General features: G+C 56.8%; 1 protein-coding gene across 3 annotated transcripts in view; it reads right to left on the reverse strand.

Annotated features, from left to right (window-relative positions):
- NFATC1 (nuclear factor of activated T cells 1) overlaps positions 1–19,461 on the reverse strand; it is a 100,166-nt gene that overhangs the window by 19,082 nt on the left and 61,623 nt on the right. Inside the window, exons 9-10 of one of the 3 annotated variants that reach the window (XM_034996123.1) lie at positions 12,522–12,904; positions 12,215–12,410 (exon numbers count right to left, since the gene is read on the reverse strand). The exons of 1 other annotated variant lie outside the window; for it this stretch is intronic. In XM_034996123.1, the coding sequence (XP_034852014.1) occupies positions 12,215–12,410; positions 12,522–12,904 (579 nt within the window). The remainder of the gene's footprint in view (positions 1–12,214; positions 12,411–12,521; positions 12,905–19,461) is intronic. One more of the 3 variants, XM_034996124.1, reaches the window with a different exon arrangement.

Genomic DNA, 19,461 nt, shown 5'->3' on the forward strand with positions numbered 1-19,461 from the left:
GTTTTTGTTTTTGTTGTTTCTATATCTTTCATTACCACTTTCTTTTGTGTTAAATAGGTGATTTCTAATATATCACTTAAATGTGTTTTTGGTGGGTTTTTTTTTTTTTTTTTGGTTTTACTCTGTATATATATATATATATATTTGGTTTTACTCTGTATATTTTTAAGTTAGTTTCTTTATGGTTCCTCTAGAGATTATGATACACATCTTAACTTAAAAATTCTATTTCAGCTAATTAATATTAACTTGTTTCTAATAACATATGGAAGTTTCTCTTTACCATGGCTTCCTTCACTACCCTTTCCTTTCTGCTGTTACTGCCACACCAATGACATCTCGATATAAACCCTCAGAACAGTTTTGTAATTTTTGTCTTATGTATTTTCTTTTAAATGAGTTAGGGAAAAAAAAAGTTTAAAAATATGTATGCTGTCATTATCTACATAATTACTTTTTATCAGTGCTTTTTATTTCTTTGTGTGGATCTGAGTTGCCAACAGCCGAGAGGACTCCTTCCAATACTTCTTGTAGGCCAGGTCTGCTGGCAACAAAATTTCTGCATCTTTGCTTACCCAGCAATGGTTTTATTTCTCCTTCATTTTTTTTTAAAGATTTTTTTATTTATTCATTTGACAGAGAGACAGTGAGAGAGGGAACACAAGCAGGGGGGAGCGGGAGAGGGAGAAGCAGGCTTCCCGCTGAGCCGGCAGCCCAATGTGGGACTCGATCCCAGGAACCCGGGATCATGACCTGAGCCGAAGGCAGATGCTTAACGACTGAGCCACCCAGGCGCCTTTTTTTTTTTTTTTAAAGATTTTATTTATTTATTTGAGAGAGAGAATGAGAGACAGAGAGCACGAGAGGGAAGAGGGTCAGAGGGAGAAGCAGACCCCCCGCTGAGCAGGGAGCCCAATGTGGGACTCGATCCTGGGACTCCAGGATCATGACCTGAGCCGAAGGCAGTTGCTTAACCAACCACCCAGGCGCCCTCTCCTTCATTTTTAAAGCTAGTTTTGCTAGATATGGGATTCTTGATCAAGAGTCTTTTTCTTTGTGGCCTCTGTGATTGCTCATGAGAAGTCAGCTGTTAATCTTATTGAGGATTCCATGTAACTGATGACTTGTTTTTTTTCTTGTTGCTTTCAGGATTGTCTCTTTTTCTTTGACTTTCAACAGTATGGCTATGATGTATTTAGGTGTGAATCTCTGGATTTATTCTACTTGGAATTTGATTTTTTTTTGGATGTATACAATGTTTTTCACCAAATTTGGGAAGATTTTAGCTATTATTTCTTCAGATATGTTTCCTACCCCTTTTTCTCTCTCCTCTCTTTCTGCATTCCCAATATGCCTCTGTTTGTATGTTTTATGGTGTTCCACATGTTCATTTTTCTTTATTCTTTTCCCTTTCTGTTCCTCAGACTGGATAATCTATAGACATTTCATCAAGTTTGTTGATTCTTTTTCTCTGCCAACTCCAATCTGCTGTTCAGCTCCTATAATGAATTCTTCATTTCAGTTACTACACTTTGCAAGGCTAGAATGTCTATTTAGCCCTTTTAAAAACTTTTAATCTCATTATTGATATTCTCTCTTTGGTGACACATTGCTGTCCTACTTTCCTTTAATTCTTTAAACATACTTTCTTTCGGTTCTTTGAACTTATCCACAGCAGCTGATTTTTTTTTTTAAGATTTTATTTATTTATTTATTTGACAGAGAGAGAGAAACAGCATGAGAGGGGATAGGGTCAGAGGGAGAAGCAGGCTCCCCGCTGAGGCGGGAGCCCGATGTGGGACTCGATTCCAGAACTCTGGGATCATGACCTGAGCCGAAGGCAGTCGCTTAACCAACTGAGCCACCCAGGCACCATGATTTTTTTTTTTTTTTAAAGATTTTATTTATTTGACAGAGAGACACAGCGAGAGAGGGAACACAAGCAGGGGGAGTAGGAGAGGGAGAAGCAGGCTTTCCGCCGAGCAGGGAGCCCGACATGGGGCCTGATCCCAGGACCCCGGGATCATGACCTGAGCCGAAGGCAGATGCTTAACGACTGAGCCACCCAGGCGCCCCTACAGTAGCTGATTAAAAGCCATTGCTGCTAAGTCCAACACCTGAGCCCTCTCGGGGGCAGTCTCTGCCTATGGGTTGTTTCTTTCCCTTCTGTAATGGGACATGTTTTCATGCTTCTTTGCCAATTTCATAATTTTTTAGTTGAAAACTAGACATTGTAGATAATATATTGTAGCAACTTTGGAATTAGACTCCTCCCCCCAGTAGGGTTTGCTGTTACTGCTGGGCTCTTTTTTTTTTTCTTCCCTTGAGGCTGGATACTTGATTAGTGACTTTTCTGGACTAATTCTGTGGGTGGGGGTGGGGTCCTGTGTTCTCTGCAGTGTGTGGCCACTAAGTGCTCTATTCCTCTTCTAAAAATCCTTATTTTTATTTTTAAGTCTGTCTTCCCAAGGGTCATCCTCAGGTTAGCAAGGTTAACGGTCAATCAGTTATCAGTCAGGACGTTTCTTTAAATGCCTTCAGTCTCCACCTTCTGTCAATGAGATCGAATTGCAGGCAATCCACAAGTCAGCCTTAGCTTCCACTTTTGCTTTTTGTATAGGTCTCAAGGCCAGCCAGAAGTGAAGGACCCAGTCCTTTCTTTTCCCAGGTCTTTCCTGAGCATGTGCATGTCCATATGCAGTCTCCCAATCCCCAGGAACATGCTAGGTTTTTTTCAAACTCCCTGCAGGCATTGAGTGTAGCTAGTCTTCTGTTTGCCCCAGTTGAGATCACAGCCTTGGCAGCTCCCACAAGCAAGAGTCCAGCCATCTGTTATTTTTGGTCATGGTCCGGGAAGACGACTTTTCCAGGGAGCTTCACCATCAGTCAGAATAATGTTTGCACTTTGGGGAAGGGGTTTTTAACAGAGCCCCAAAGAGGCCAGTCTCCTTCACTGTCAGTGAAGCTGCTGGATTTCCACGGCTATGCTCCAAGGAGCTGGGGGAGGGGCATGGGAGTAGAGCCCACTTAAACCACCACAGGTCCTGCTCTTCTTAGCGGGGTCCAATTTTTCTTGAATAAATGCTTTTCAGTTTGTTCTGCTTCTTTGGTGAATTTCCAGATTGTGAAATGATTGATTTGATAGTTTTCTCAGTATTTTTGTTGCTTTTTTTGGGAGTGCTGACTCACTGAGGCCCTCCTTCCGACACTTTGGAAGTCCTGCCTCTCTTCCTGTCCTTCTTGAGCTATCAAAAAGTGCCTCGGATAATGACCAGGAATTCTCTGACCAAGAAGAAAATACATGACAGTCCTCTTTGGCTTGCAAGGCCAACTCACACTTGAAAGCCAGACTTTGAAGCAGGAATCTTTGTGCATCACATCTCTAGTAGAGAAAAAGTACTCAATAATAGAGCCAAACCTTGGTAGAGTAGAGAAACTGTTTAAATCAGAGCTGGCAGATCCCCGTGGTGCTCCTGGCCGGTCACTTGTCCTGTGCGATTGTGAGCAGGCCAACTAATATGTGTCTGTAAGCCCCGATTCCTCTGTCCATGGGGTTAACGTTGGAAGTTCTGGCCATGGGACTGTTCTAAGGTTGAAAATGTAAATTAAGGGCGCCTGGGTGGCTCAGATGGTTAAGCGTCTGCCTTCGGCTCAGGTCATGATCCCAGGGTCCTGGGATCGAGTCCCGCATCAGGCTCCCTGCTCCTTGGGAGCCTGCTTCTCCCTCTGCCTCTCTCTCTCTCTCTCTGTCTCTCATGAATAAACAAATAAAATCTTTAAAAAAAAAAAAAAGAAAGAAAATGTAAATTAAGAGGATATATGTAAAAAGTCACTTTGAAAAGTACCACCATACCTCCAGTCCTGTTACTGGGATTTGGGTTTTCTGTTTGTTGACAATGATGTGACATGCTAGATTGGGGAGGACTTTCTCAGCTCTGATGGTAAGATAATTACTATGATTCCAAGGCTCCATGTTCTTCTCTGCCTGGACTTGATAGACATCTGTGAGCCAATGATTCAGTGTTCCTTAGGGATCCATATGTAAGAATACACTTTTGTATCAGGAAGATCACTTGAGAGTGTCCGTGCCTAGCTGGCTCTCTGCCTGGCACCCCAGGGGCAGGAGAGCCAAGTGCCTGGCTTGAGCTACAGGGCCTGGGCTGCTCTTGCAAAACACAGTTGTCCAACAGATGTAGACAGAGCCCTCCACTGCCCTGGTCACCACTCTCCCCAAAGAGACGCCTAGGTCTGATGGTCTATCACCAGCTGTGCTTCCTGAATGTGGCCATTATGCTTTTAAATGCCTTGCTTTATGGCTTCATGCTCTGATGACGCAGCACAGTGGTGTGCTACCGGCTGGCTCACAGATCTGAAGGCGTCTGTAAAGAGCGCCCATTCTCAAGTAAGCAAGCTCCACAAGCATCAGAGAAGGAAAGGCACAGAGCTCAGGCCAGCATCGCACAACTTCCTCAAGCGAAGACAGAGTCATTTAAAGAACGTTTGGGGGCGGCAGCAGGTCCCGACGCGGGGCGGCCAGCGATGAAGCCGGTGGTTCCAACTTGGAAATAAGAAGAAAGCCTAGTTCATTGCAAACAAGTGAGTTTGACTCATCAGACGAAGAGCCTATTGAAGATGAACAGACTCCAATTCAGATATCATGGCTACCCCAGTCACGAGTGAATTGTTCTCAGTTTCTGGGTTTATGTGCTCTTCCAGGTTGTAAATTTAAAAATGTTAGAAGAAATATCCAAAAAGATACAGAAGAACTAAAGAGCTATGGTATACAAGCCATATTTGTTTTCTGCACCAGAGGGGAACTGTCAAAACACAGAGTCCCAAACCTTTTGGACCTCTATCATCAGTATGCAATCATCACTCATCATCATCCAATCCCAGACGGAGGGACTACTGACATAGCCAGCAGCTGCGAAATAATGGAGGAGCTTGCAATCTGCCTTAAAAATAACCGAAAAACCTTAATACAGTACGTTTTTCTTTTCTCCATAAATGACATGAGAAATGCTCCAATAAAAAAAAATAAAAAATTGGGGCGCCTGGGTGGCTCAGTCATTGGGCATCTGCCTTCGGCTCAGGTCATGATCCCGGGGTCCTGGGATCGAGCCCCACATCGGGCTCCCTGCTCTGCGGGAAGCCTGCTTCTCCCTCTCCCACTCCCCCTGCTTGTGTTCCCTCTCTCGCTGTGTCTCTCTCTGTCAAATGAATAAATGGGATCTTTAAAAAAAAATAAAAAAAATAAAAAATAAATAAAAAATAAGTAAATAAAGAACGTTTGGGAAGGTGCTCACCTCTTTGCAGAAAAACCAGCATGCCAGTCACGAAACGCTCACACACGGACACTCCAGACTACTCAGAGCTTGCCCGTGACAAAGGACAAAAACACTGCAAGCACGCCCCACGGGGCACACAGACAGGGTCACACGTGGGCGTCGGCTCTCGGGCCCTCTGTGCTCTTGCTGTTACGAACGGTTTTCAGGACTAAATAGACCTAAGGGTGCTGGGTGTTCAAGCTCCATGAAAGTTTCAGGCTCCTCCCTTTGTTTTCCTTCAACGACACTACTTCTTTCTCTCCAATTAATAATAAAAGCGAAACAAGCTAATGCCTATGATGGGGGGGCGGTGGGCAGAAGGTTAATATTAGCTAAAAGCAATACGACTGATTCCCCTCCAAAGACAAAGAAAATAATCAGGCCGTGTGATTAGAAAAGCAGTGTAATTCAAAGCATTTCATGCTTGAAGTTAACATCCACACCAGGCAAAAATGGAGAAGAGCGCCCGGAACCTCTCAGACACTGAAGTTCCACCACCCGTGGGAGGAAGGGCCCCTTCTCCTCCTCGCCCTGCTGCCCATCGGAAGGACAGCAGAGGCCTGCCAGGTTGCGGGGACGGGCTCTGGGAGCAGCACCAGCGTGTCTGCACCCCATCTATAGAGAGCCCTACTCAGCAGGCCTCTCGGAATCGCTGCCGCCTTTCTCCTTCCTCCACGATGGGCCAGTTCAGCAGCAACAGGTTTACAGAGGGAAGCACGCGCCTCCCAAGACCACAGACCCAGGGCTTGGTCCCTGTCTACCCCCCAGCTAACAGACACTTGTCACACCGACCAACCTCTGCTAGTTCCGGGTCACACTAAGGTTTAGGTGGACGAAGACTAAAACATCTGAGCCAACGTCTGCAAATCTGTGTGCCCCCTACGGGGCACACCGTCCCTGGAAGCTCGGTTCCGTGTGTCTGCAGAGACTGCCGTCTCTACGAGGTGCACACACACGTCTGGAAAAGCCCGCGGGGCCCCCCGAGGCGCCCAGTTACCTAGCAAGTGAGCGGTCAGAGGCTCTGCTCGTGGGCAGCAGCTTCAGGCCCTTCTGCAGGGTCTCCAGAGAGCCCGCTCAGAGCCTGCAGCCCACCACGCCGACAGCAGCCCGTCTCCGGGTGGCGTGGGCTGTGATTCTTATGCCTGGAGACTCCCCAGCGGACGTGGAAGTGCATTAAGGACTGACCCTGATGAGTTATTCGCATGGCTGAATTCATCTGTCACGCAGTAGCCGCCGTCCACAATATTAACGACTCTGCATGTTTGATCACCGTGATACAGACTCTTTCCATCATCATTAGGAACGGGGAAGGCCCCAGCCTTGGGCGCCAAGCCAGGTCAGTAAAACTTTCCATGAGGAAAGATTTTGTTCTCTCCCAGAGCAGCCTGGGCTCGGGGACGAGGGGGAGCAGAGCGGGGGGCTCACGGCCCGGACTTGGGCAGACACGATCCTGGCCGCCTGGTCCACCCGCTTGTTGTTTTAATGACATGGAGACTTCTGGAAACCCGAGCGCTCCTGGCGGGGGCTGAAAGGGCTGATTGTGGCGGAGGCTGCAGGGCGGTCGGGGAGACAGCGGCGGCTGAAGTGCAGACACACCAACGCCTGGCCAGCAAGCGCGTCACTTGCAAAGCTCGAAGGAGGTGCTCTGTTCCAGCCAACAGTTGCTCCGCCTGTGTGGGTCCCCCTCACATGAAGTCTGGGACCAAGCCCGTGCGCTTCAGGCGTGTTTAGAGTACCTTTCCAGCAAATGCTGTACACAAGACCGTATCCCGTGACGTGTGCGTGCACCTGTGAACTGCCCACATGCACACGTCCGTGAATGAAAGGACAGCCTATCACCGCAGGAGCTGCAGTCACCTAGTTCGGTTCCGAACACGGTCACTCACAGGAGTCGCACCACAGGAATCGTTCACTGGAGCTTTTACGGCCTCGTTTGAAAATCTACATTTAAAGTAACAGGAGGCCCATAAAACGACTCTCTTAAAAACGTACGCTTGTGGTTCTGCCACGATTGAGAAGTCTAAATTGAGAGTTTAAGTCTTGTGAGTGTTGTTGGACCAAAGAATAAATTGTAACTGGTTTATTTATGGGCCAAATACTTTGGAAACAAAACTGGAGAATAGACACAACTGAAAAAGAGAGAAATCCTAAAAAAAAAGCGGGGGTTCATTTTCAGGCAAATTGTCTTATGCTTATGTTCTTCCTTAGGAGAAAGAGAAGCCTGGAAAGTGGACCCTTCCGCGTTGGTGGGGGTCCCTCGGCAGAGGCGGAGCCACCCCAGGGGCCGCTCCTGCGTGAACTAGGCTGGTCACAACCGCTCACGTGCCCCAAGTGCCCCAGCTCTCTGCCACGGCACAGAACATCCTATCCTCGCCTTTTTCATTCTGTGTTCCTGGGAAACAAAAAACCCAAATACTACTCCAGTGTGGAACCCCAAACTGCCACCAGGACTTCTGAAAGGTGGTTTGGACGGAGCCGGCGAGCAAATGCCCGACAGAAATGCGTAAAGGTCAGAGTGTCACACTCTGGCTGTGGCTTCCGTCCTGCGCATGGACGGACTCCAGAAACGTCGCTGCTTTGGAGGGCAAGGCCAGGTGGAGCGCCTGCCACCTGACTGTTCACCACGGGGGCTGGCCCTCGCCGACCGGGCCCTGAGTCTCTCCCTGCGGCTGCTGGAGAGCCGTGTGTGAATCCCGCGTGCGGCCCCAGCCCCTGGGAACCCGCAGAGCCCGCGTGCCTCTGGGAGAAGGACGCGGCTTCTCCAGCAGGCCGTCACGGGGCCCGAGGTCCTGCTGGCGTTCCCAGGAAGTGGGCCCTGCCCCCGACCCGAAGCCGCCCCGGCCTCCCGCCTCTGCTCGCCGAGCGGCGTGCGGAAGGAAGGCTTTCACGTCGAGGCCACTTCAAATCCACGGCGTCTCGTTTTCTAACTTAGTTTTTTGCTACTGTTTCCATTTCTGCAAATTCAGACCTGAGCCACAGAGGGAAGACCCGGGCCCTGTGCCACCTGCCGTCACCGCAGCCCGCCGCCGAGTCCGCGACACCGCCTCACACACCAGAAACGTCCCTCAGAGCAGCTCACTGACCACATGTCAGCAGGGTGGGCGAGGAGGATGAAAGAGGCTGAGACGTCCAACAGCAGAAGGAGCTATGACTTCAGCAGGGGCAGCACGCCCGCTCCAGGGGCTCCTGTGGGCTGAGCCGGCGGGGGGCGGGGGGCGGGGGCTCAGATACCCGACGACGCACAGGCCCTCCGCCCCGCCCCCGCCCCAGGTCCGCCCTGGGGGAGGCGGCCCCCTCCCCCACCCAGGCGGTTTGCAGGTATTCTCCAGAAACTTCCTCTGCCCAGAACGAGCATGGGCTTTGACCCTGCCTGGTTTGGCAAGTTCTTCAAAAACCCCGATCATGCGGACCATTACAACGGGGGGTTGGCAAAGGATCAGATCACTGGTGCCAAGTCAAGTCCCGCAGGCTTTCCAAGAGCATCCCAAGGTAAGGCCCACACCACCCGCGACACCTGCGAATCCCTCCCATCAGCCCCGTCAAAAGGGCGCCAGTTTGAACCCACCCCCAAAACTCCCTCGGAATTCGGGTGGAGGCTGGGAGCTCAGGGTCAGGCCTTTACCTGCATTAAACAGTCTCCCAAGGACTAACTTGGCGCAGACCACGTCCGCATCACCGCTCTCGTCAGAGGGTGCGTCCTAGGTCCCAGGGCGCCAAGGTCAGCTGATAGAGTCACCCAGCCTCTCACGAGGACACGGCGCTTTGTCTTTGCTCCCACAGCAAGAAACAGCCAGGCCCGGCCTGCGTCCTAACTGCCTGTGGACTAGAGGCTCCAGCCACTCGGACAGAGCAATGAGCGCTCTGTCCACTTTCCTGACGGCGGACAGACGCCCAGCACAGACCACGTGTGTGTTCTGGCTGCGGGGAGAAGGCCCAGCGCCCCCCACTTTCCATGATCACCTTCCGGGCGCGGCCATGCAGCCTCTGGGCCTGGGGGCCGTACTGCAGGGAAGCCTGAGCCAGCAGGAGGCTGGGCGCTCCCCACTGGCCTCCCTCAGCCTCAGGAAAGGCCGCTTCCGGGGCTGCTGGCCATCCCCGCCCACACCAGCTCTGGAGCCACACAGGGGGGGACGTGTTATGGCCACTTGCGTAAGGGGTCCACGGCTAGCAGCTCGAGGCTTCCGCTGGGACCTGCTGAGCAGCACCGGACTGGCATGGGCGTGTGCGCGGGGCGACGTATGCATGCTCACATAGACACATCATCCCCTTCCGACCGAGCCTTCTCCTGCACGTGCCTTAACCACGATCCGGGTTCGGACCAAAAAATAAAAATAACAAACAACAATAAGCATCTCTCGTAAATGCTCTCATGAGCTAACACTGAAAACCTCTGTTCACACCTGGTCTGGGATTACAGGGCCTTCTTGGAAACAGGGCCCATAATTCCAGCCCCAAATCGAGGCGGAGAGAACCTCTTTGCACGCAGGCTCCCTGGGCCTCAGAACCTATGCCCGGGGGGCCCCAGGACCACAAGCATGGCCGGGAAACGCCGGCGGCCCCGCGGCGGCTGCCAGCTCAGGGGGCGCTGAGGCTCGGAGCAGGGGGTGAGGAGACAGCAGTGGTCTGGAAACAAGACCGTGCTCCCGGGGAGCCCGAGGCGGAACGTCGGGGGGCGCGGAGGAGGGCAGAGCTGTTGGAAAGTGAGCTCACGACGTGGGTGGAGGCGTGGGACCCTCCAGTCAGAGTGCAGCATACAGTGAACGCGGGTGTTCACCACCTCGGTGGCAGGAGCACCAGGGTGGGTGTCGGCAGGTGCCCGGGCGGAGTCAGAGCCGGGAGCCAGCGGGGAGGTGGTGCTCCTTGCAGAGAGCAGCCCTGGAGCCCTGCTCCTCAAGCCAGCACGGGATGCTACACCGCGAGGCTGATGGCCGCACCCCTGCAGGCGAGAGGCCATGCTGTGGGCTGTGCGGCCAGTGCCCCACTGGACCGAAGGGGCCCAGAGACTCGCGGGGGCCCTGGCACCTTCTCGAGGGCAGATCCAGCAGCTGGGGACGCACCCGGGCCGGACACCCCATCACACGCACCGCGTGCGCCTCTCCCACCCTCGCAAGGCTGCCTCTTAGCACAACACACATGGGGCAGCAAGACAGACCAGAAGGCCTGCCGGGCCGGTCACCCAGGCTCGCCGGAAAGCGCCGCAGGCTTGGCCGGGACCAGGAGAGGAGCGGCGCACACACTCCTTGGGCCCGCCCAGCCGCTCGCGGGGCTGCCCCACAAGCCCCGGGGACAAAGCTGAACTCGCGGAGGGGCCGGGCAGGGAGCACGGCCGCTGTGGGCCTGACCTCAGGGGACGGAATCCAAAACAGAAGCTGAAGCTGCTGAGGTCAGCTGTGCACCCCGAGTGTGGTCCAGGAAGCTGCTGAGCTCTGGGGTGTCCCTGAAGGCCTGTCGGGGGTGGGCGGGAACCCACAACACAGGTTCCAAGCACGTCTCCAGGCTCAAGGGTTGACCATCCATGGAACAAAAATATCCGAGAGCTTGCAGCCCCCAGTTAGGGACAGAGAAGCCTGGGACCGGCCCCGTTTTCACCCCCATGGATGGGAGTGTGAGAAACCCCGAGCACGGGAGCCCTTGTCCAGCCTGGGTCACTGAGCCGAGGGCAATCGCTAGCGGCCAGACGCTGCGGCCGGGAAGGCTTCCATGTCTCCTGGCCACCCCGACCCGCAGCTTGCGGGGATGGGCCCGTACGTGCCGCCCCCTTCTGAAACAGCCGCTTCGGGAGCGAACACTCTTCCGAAAACACTCCTCACAACACCAGGGCCCCAGGGAAGCCCGCAGAACTCAAGCAGCGGAAATGCGACGTTTACGGAGACAGCCGTAATGGGAGAAACGAGCCTTCAACGCTAAAGGAGGCTGCAAGGCCCCGACCCCAGAGGGTGTTTCAGGGAGGCTGGGGGCCGTGTGTCCAGCACTGTCCTGGGCTCTCACCCCCACCTGAGTCCAGCCGCAGGGGAGATGGGCATCCGGCCCTGGAAAAGCTCACCCCGGAGAGACGGGCAGCGCCAACGAGGGGGCCCCGGCACCTTGCACACGGTCCACGTGGGCCCCACGAAGGCGCGGACTGGGCTGGCCGTCCTGGGCAGCTCAGGGGGCCTCTGGTCACAGCGCTGATCCGCGAGTGCTCAGGTGACCAACGTGCGAGAGGGCCGCCCGTCTCCACGCAGCTCAGGCGGCACCTGGTCCCACAGGCGGGCACAACTCTGTGGGGTCAGTGTGCCAAGAACAACAGGCTGTCATCAGCTGATGTTTTACAGACTCGGACGCCTACACCACGCGGCCTGCCTGCAGGTGTGTGGAGAGCGCTCCTGCCGGACCATCCTGACCGTGCGTGTTCGGCTGCGTTTCTGCACCGAGCGTGCCCGTGCGCTCTGGGGGTGAGTCCCACACGGTGGGATTTAAGTCCCAGTTCGGGGCCGTCCTGTGGCTTACTCTCCTTCCCCGGGGCGCCGGACGGGCGTCACAGCGCCGCATGGAGGGAAACGTTAACCACCTTCAGCTAAGCCACTATTTACAAATCACTCACTCAACCGGCGAAGCTCTTACGACGCTCGGAAACAGGCAAGCCGGACCCGGAGCCACGTGCCAGGACGGCCTCCTCTAAGAGACCCTGTTGGCTCGTGTGGGGCGATGCTCCTTGCAGCGTTGGTCCCGCGGGTCTACAGCCCCAGGCTCCGCGGGACCTCCGGCCGAGGCGACGGGGCAGAGCCACACTGCCAAGAGCTGCCGGGCGCGCCCCTCCGCCAGGTGGCTAATGCGCACACCCCTCCTCGTCACGCTTGCAGACACGGTGCCAGGCTGCGTGTGCACCTAAGGCCACAGGCACTTACCGTCGTCCAGGTACAGCTGGTCCAGCTCCTGAGGCTCTCGCTTGACCGTTACGGGAATGGGGGCCAGACTATGATTACTGTCCTCATGCACCTCGGGCAGCAGCAGAGGCCGGGGGGCTGCGGACTCGCTCCTCGGAGCCTTCGGCAGTCGGTGCTGCTGGCGGCCCATCTCGGATGGGTGGGTGGGGCTGCAGGACTGCAAACAGGTCGGCTCTTGGGTACCGGACGATGGTGAGGAGGAGGGGCTGTTGGGACAGAGAGCTGGCTGGTGGCCCGGGGGACAGCTGCGGCTCAGCTGTGGACTCACCTGTGGTCGCAGCAGGGCGGGAGGCGGCTGCTGGGGGGGGCCGGGGTGCACGCCCACGGGTCTCGGCGTCTCCGGAACGGTGAGGACCCCTCCGGCCGGCCGCTGAAGTCCGAGGTGACCGTGGCCCTGGCTGGCCATGCCCTTGCTGTAGGTGGCGGAGGAGAGGTCGTGGAGCTTCGGGCTGGTGCTGGGGGGCGGTGACACCATGGTGCTCCTCTGTGGACAGGGTGGGAAGCCAGCCACCAGGCAGGAGCCCGGGTCAGGCGGCATCACCAGCTGCTGGCTGTAGCACGGCTTGGGGAGTGGGCTCGGGCCCTGGCTCATTGGTCCACAGGTCAGGGCAGGCTCGTAATCATCGGTGGGCTCTGTTTTTATGGCAGGAGCTGCAAGAAGCAAAGAAGTTGAATAAACACAGGCTGCAGATGGGCGTGATGGACGGGGCGGGCTGTGGCCAGGGCACCCTCGGAAAACAAACAGCGTCCTGACTGAGTCCCCGTGTGTCTCCGCCTGGTTCTCCCACCCAATTAAGAGGAGGGCGTGAGTCACCGTCTCCAGGAAGCTGCAGCTGGTTCTAATACTGAGAACACTGTTTTCCTTGGAATCCCCCCCAGCACTAATGTGCTATAAAAATCCATTTGCAAACTGCAGTAGAAGCTTTGGACCCAAGGGCCCATGGATTTGTAGTAATCAAAGCAAAAATTTTAACTTGGATGTACGACCGCGTTTCTCCTGCTACTGACGCCCTATCTGATAAACGTCTGCACATTCGGGGATCTCGAGCACGCCCCAAGATGGCGCGGAGATGTCCATAAAACCCGGGAGAAACAGTACTCGGCGATCGCGGTGGGGGGAAAACACGCCCACCTGGGCTCCCTGTTGCGTCTGCTCCTCACAGAGGAGCTGCTTACGACAGGCCGCCCCAGCTGCGCAGCCCCGGGCCTCCTCCTGTCCGCCCTCCCCGGGAAGCGGGGCTACAAGGCAGACGGCAGTAGAGGGCCCGTCCGACCCTCCACCAGCGGCCCCGCTTCGAAGGGAACATCGGTCGGACTACTGGCGGGCGTGCGGGGGGGGTTTTCGCAGGACCCGCGGTCTCCCCGGGCGTCTCCTGCCCTCGTGCATCTTGGGGCCCCGTCTGCTCGCCTGTGGACGGAAGTCCGCTCCGAGTCACTGTTCCCAGCACACGGGGACGCCACACCGGGCACCGCGCCGAAGGTCTCGTGGGTAACGGCTTGTCTGGAGAACCCCCCACCCTGCTGCTTCCTGTGGCGCGGACGGGTGTGTGGCGGCCTGGGGGCCTCCTACGTGGGGCCCCAGGCTTCACCTTAAATAAAGCAAAGCCCGTCTACGCCATGACCTCTGCCGGCAGCCACGAACAAGGACCAGGGGCGCTTCCTACACAGGAGGTCTGCACGGAGCCAGCGTTCCCTCACGTCCAGCTCGAGGGCGGCGCCCGGGCTCGGTGACCAGCAGGCCCCTGGGTGTCTAAGTCCCCCAGAATCACCAAGTCCTAGCACCCAGCTCCTGGGGCTCTCCACAGGATCGTTCTCCTTTGCTCTGCCTTTGTGGGGGCAGGTGAGCCCCATGGGGAGCAGCAGAGCTGGTCTTCACACCAGGCACCTCGGGTGTGGGCTGGTCTGCATCCGCCGCGTGGCCCCCACAGGGTCCGCTCATTGCCAGGAGGGGCCCGGGCACCCACACCACTCTCGTGCTCCTTCGCTGGGAAAGGGGTTTCTCTCTCTTTCCCGGGACTGGGGGGTCAGGGCTCTGGTTGAGGGCGAGTCCCAGCAGAGGGCTGTCCAGAGAGAAATCCCGTTGGCTGCAGAAGGGACCTGAGAAGAGCTCGCTCTTCCCTGGGTGGCGTTTTATCACCATGCGTCCATCATGCATGCTCTGCATCAGCAGATTTGGGTCTCGGGGAAGAGCCGGGGCCACCGAGGACCCATGTGCGTGTCCAAAACAGCTAGTCTTGCTCCTTACGGAGGCCGCAGCGACCCCAGGCCCCAGCGGAGGGCATGCACCTGGCTTGGGGCAGCAGGGCACCGGGGACTACGGAGACTCCCAGGCTGCGCCCCACCTGGGGGGCAGTGTGTCCCTGGGCTCCGACGTCCGCGTGCAGAAACGCTGTGGCCGTGTCAGGCGGCCCCCAGAAAGCCCCCGTGCTCCCAGGGACTTTCTTCCAACTTCCAATCCACCCAGCAGTGACCAACGCGGACCCTAGAGCTGCCACAGCCCGCACGTTTCTGCTGTGAAGCCCCCATCCCAGGCCGTGGCCTCCAGCTGGGCTGCCCTCCTCGGCGAGGCTCTGCCAGGTGGGCCCCGTGCTCTGTATCCACAGACAGGTGGAGCGCAGAGCTGGACATCCCCATGTTGAGCTGAGCGCAGAGCTGGGACCTGCTCATCTTACACGAGAGACGCAGCCGTGCAGCAGCCGGAGGTGTCCCCCCACCCCGGGGTGACCGTCCCTGCCTGTTGCCAGCACGTTGAAAATCCAGAAACAGCAGAGGGGACGAAGTCAGCCCCTAAGAGGCAGACGGGCCTGCACCTTCTGACGGGGCCCCAAGGACCCCCGGCCCCCACACATCCCCCATTCACGAGACGCTAGGGCAAAGTGCGGGCAAATGGAATGGTGAACGTTAACTTCTAAATTAGTTTGGTAATTTTCAGTTTGTGATTTTAGGGATATATATACGTCTGGCAGATTAAACTGAAACCCTTCTGGGATTCCGTCTTCGCTGCGCTGGATTTCCAGCCAGGCACGGGGGCCAACTCGTCTCTCTCATAAGGTGTCCCCTGAGCTCTTTAAAAACTAAAAAAAAAAAAAAAAAAAAAAAAATGGGCGCCTGGGTGGCTCAGTCGTTGAGCGTCTGCCTTCGGCTCAGGTCATGATCCTTGGGTCCTGGGATCGAGCCCTGCGTCGGGCTCCCTGCTCGGCGGGAAGCCTGCTTCTCCCTCTCCCACCAACCCTGCTTATGTTCCCTCTCTCGCTGTGTCTCTCTCTGTCAAATAAATAAAATCTTAAAAAAACAAACAAACAAACTCCTACCCGTCCACGCGCATGCACGGCCAGGAAACGCCCGCACGGGGGATTTACCTGGCACGCAGCGATGGTGCGCCCAGCGAGCGGCCAGAACCAGCGGTCCCAGGCGGCGGGTCAGAGGCTGCCCGCCCTCGCTGGGCAGGAGTGAGCAGGCGTAGGCCCCCTCGTGCACGCCCTGCGGCCTCTGTTGTTTACGACGTGTTTAAAGCTGCCCAGTGGCACCAGCATGAACTCCCACGTCACGGGGCTCCCTAGGACCCTTTCTGGGAAAGTCCCCACAGCACAATCTCGCAGAGCCTCTGTGTGGGCCCACACCCGCCACCGAAGGGAGGACACAGGACACGCGTCCCCTTCCGACGGCCAGTGTGGGGGCACGGTGCCCAGTCGTGGCAGAGCCGACGCCGTGAGGCTGGACCCCAGCCCGCCCAGACCCCCGGGTGCCGCTGAGCTGGGCCTTCTCGGAGCAGATGTCCCCACGAGGTGGGCCAGACCTCTGCCTGCAACCCTGGGACAGTCGCCCTCGGGGAATAAACGCGGGGGCCCTTAACTGACATAGTGACCACTCTGCAGCTCGGGGGCCCCCCAGGGCGGCAGGTCGTGAGGCACAGAGAAGACAGGCCCTGGTGACTCAGGGCCAGGTGCTGGGGTCATAGGACGAGCCAGCTGACTGCAGGCAAAGGGCAACACACACAGGAGCGCCAGGGCCTGGGACACGGGCTAGCCTGGAAAACAGCGTCCGCTGCCCCCGTGGCCCCCACAGAAGCTCAAAGGCACGAACACGCGGCGTTTAAATTGGATTTCTCGTGTGGACTTCAAAGGGAACGAGCAGCATCTGTGTAAATCAGAACCAGCGAGAACATGTCTGTTTCTTATTAGCGAGGGAAGAAGGAGGCCGCGTCCTGCGCGGGACTCGGGCGGCGCGGCGGGGCCTCGTCCACGGCCCAGAGCAGCTTCCTTCCAGACCTGGGGCTTGGTGTGACGCAATGTCTGGTTCCCTCCCGGCCATCCACCGCGCTGGCCTGGGCGGGAGGGATGGTGACAGGAGCCCACGCCCCTGCGCCAGCCGCGAGTTTATAATCCAGATTTATTACAGCACGCAAACGTGTGAAAGATTAACGCTAATCTTGAAGGCGACTGCCGCGTACAAAGCCTGTTCTCATGGAAAAGGTGGGGTGCCCTCCGTGCCGAGCTGGTGTTCGCCCTGAAGGGCTCGCGCTTGGCACAGCGGCTGTGTTCTGTGGAGACAGCATGTGTGGAGGAGGCCGGGAGGTGTCCCCTCAGCTCCCAAAGCTACGCGTCCCGTCCTCGGTCAAAGGGCAGCTGACCCAGGGAAGGGCCTGGTCCCTCAGCAGGGACCCCAGGCCCCTGGAGCCGAGCCGCCTGCAGACGACGTGGCAGCAGAAGCCTGTCCCCGAGGATCCCCACGCCACCCACAGCCCCTACAATGGCCGTCTGTGGGCCAGAGGGCATTCCAGAACACCCTGGCCCGGCTCGAAGAAACCCCACATCTGGCGCATGGGCTCCACCCCCCACGGCAGTGGCTTCCCATTCCCGTGAGCAAAGCAGAGCCCCTTTTGGGAGCCCCAGCCGAGGTCGGGGGGCTCACGGCAGGGCCGGCTGCCTTTCTGAATCGCACTGACTTGGGTTCAGGGGCCTCGCAGTTCACAGATTTGGGCTGTGCAGCTGCCTCAAGGTGATCAAGCAGTGTGTGCTTTGCTCTGCAGGGCTCCGGGCCCGGGGCGGACACCCCACCCCACCCCATTTGCACGTCCCTTGCAACTGAGTGCATGCAGCACACACACCCGGCCGGGCTCAGTCTCCCCAGGATGGCCCGGCCTTCGGGTTAGCAGCTGCCTCTCACACAGGGATGCCATGCAGGTGGTGAATGGCACCACTGGCTATTTTCACAGGGGAGTGGGACGGAGCCAGCCAGAGGCCCTGGGCTGATGGCGACGCAGCCCCAGGCCTGTAGTGGGACCCAGGAGCAGGGCCTTGACCCCAGGACCCTGCCTGGATGCAGACGGCCGTGGTGGCCAGGACCAGCTCCCACAGGTGGCCCAGAACGAGGTGACGGGATTCCTGCCTGGGGGTGCTCACACCGTCCCAAGACCTGTGGGCTGTTACAGATGCATGTGCCCGCCATCCCCACGCACACAGGTGGACACCGCCCCCTCTTACATGCGTCTATCCCTCCTGTGTCTTCCCCGTGTCCTGCCCGTTGTCAGACACATCCTGTCCTTTGCTGAAGGGCCAAGTCGAGCAATTCAATTTCGACATGCTGTTTGGGCCAACCCTCCAGCCCAGCGGTGGCCCAAGGCCTGAGGTGAGCGAAGACAAGCGTTCTTCCATTTCTAACGGAGACGTCTGGGGACCGGGCCCCACTGAGCACCAGCACCACACACATCCCACTGTTTTCTCCAGAAAACCACGACGGCACTCAACAAACACGGAATGCCAGACCGCTCTGCGAGTGCGGACTTCAACACGTCCGCGATCTTGTGGCCCCAGCGCCCGACATGGAGCCCAGATCCCGATTAACACAGGAGTACGCGACTGTAAAGAATTCTCCAGTTCCAAAGCTGCGTGAGCAAAAAGCACACATTTCCATCTGTGTCTTTTCTTTCAAACGTGCTGTGTCCGGCACACACAGACAGACCCCAGCCACAGCTGGGGATGAGACGTCCGTACCTCGGGGAGAGTCACCACTCTGTCGCCCTGAGCTTTCTGCCCGGAGGCCCGAGTCCTGCAGAGACCCGCGGACTGCAGGGCCCTGAGGCCGTGGAACCCCCATGGGCCTGTGTCCCTGGCCCCAAAACAGACTCACATCTACCCAGCAGATGGCGAGGGATACATACGAGCAGTCCACGTGCCCCCGTGTCCAAACCACCGTCTCCAGCCCTCAGGGGGAGAAGTAGGGGGCCAGGAGTCAGGGTCCCGCTCCTTGGTCTTGGACAAGCCAGGGACACTGCTACTGACCAGATCGTGTCCCTCAAATCCAGAGGCTGAAGGCCTAACTGCACTGTGGCTTTATTTGGAGATAAGGCTTTGGGGGTAATTATAGCTAAATGAGGTCCTGGGGGGGTAGGGGCCCTGATTCTACAGGGATGTGGTTTTGGGAAGAGGAAGAGAGAGATCTCTGTCCACCGCGTGAGGATCGGTGGGAAGGTGGCACCACCCTCTGGAAGCCGCCCTTCCCAAATCCAAGCCACTGGCCCTGAGCTCGGGGACGTCCAGCCTCCAGATCCAAGCACGGCTCGGATCCGGACACGCTTCTTCTGCAAGAGCTCCGGGTCCGCTGATCGGAACGCATGCCGAGGTGCCCGGGATGCGGCCAGAGCTGCCCCCGCCACTCCCGTCTCCCCGTACACACACACTAGCCCTCCCCAGGTACCCTGCTCAGTCCTGGACAAAAGGCGTTTTGTTCTAAACCCCCGAGAACAAAGCTCAGATTGTTTTCTGTTTGTTGCATGACATTAAAGCCCCGGTTTTACCACCAATATAAACACCCACAATGATAACTTCAGGGCATGCCTTTTTAAATAACGAGAAAGGAAAAGTAGTAACTGGAACCACCCCAACTACAAGCCCCGAGGGGCGAGGCCGCATCGTCTCTCCACATCCAGAGCCCAGAGTGAATTCCAGGGCTGGTCTGGGGCGCAGGCACCAGGAGGCAAGCGAATGCACACGGAGGGCATTTCAACTCGGGATCCTGTCTCTCTTCCTTTGGGGACCTGCCCCCTGTCTTTACCACACAGCTTAACCAGCATCCACGCCGAACACGCCAGGTTTCCAGCAAGGCCCGATCTCCTGGGGTCAGGGGTCGCAGTGGCGTGGCCATCCCCACTCTGTGTCCTGGCTCCACGTCCTCGAGTGACAGAGGGTTGGCAGGTGTCAGGGACAGGG

Source organism: Mirounga leonina, unplaced genomic scaffold, assembly GCF_011800145.1.
Source record: "Mirounga leonina isolate KUSES-001 unplaced genomic scaffold, KU_Mleo_1.0 Mir_93, whole genome shotgun sequence".
Classification (NCBI taxonomy): domain Eukaryota; kingdom Metazoa; phylum Chordata; class Mammalia; order Carnivora; family Phocidae; genus Mirounga; species Mirounga leonina.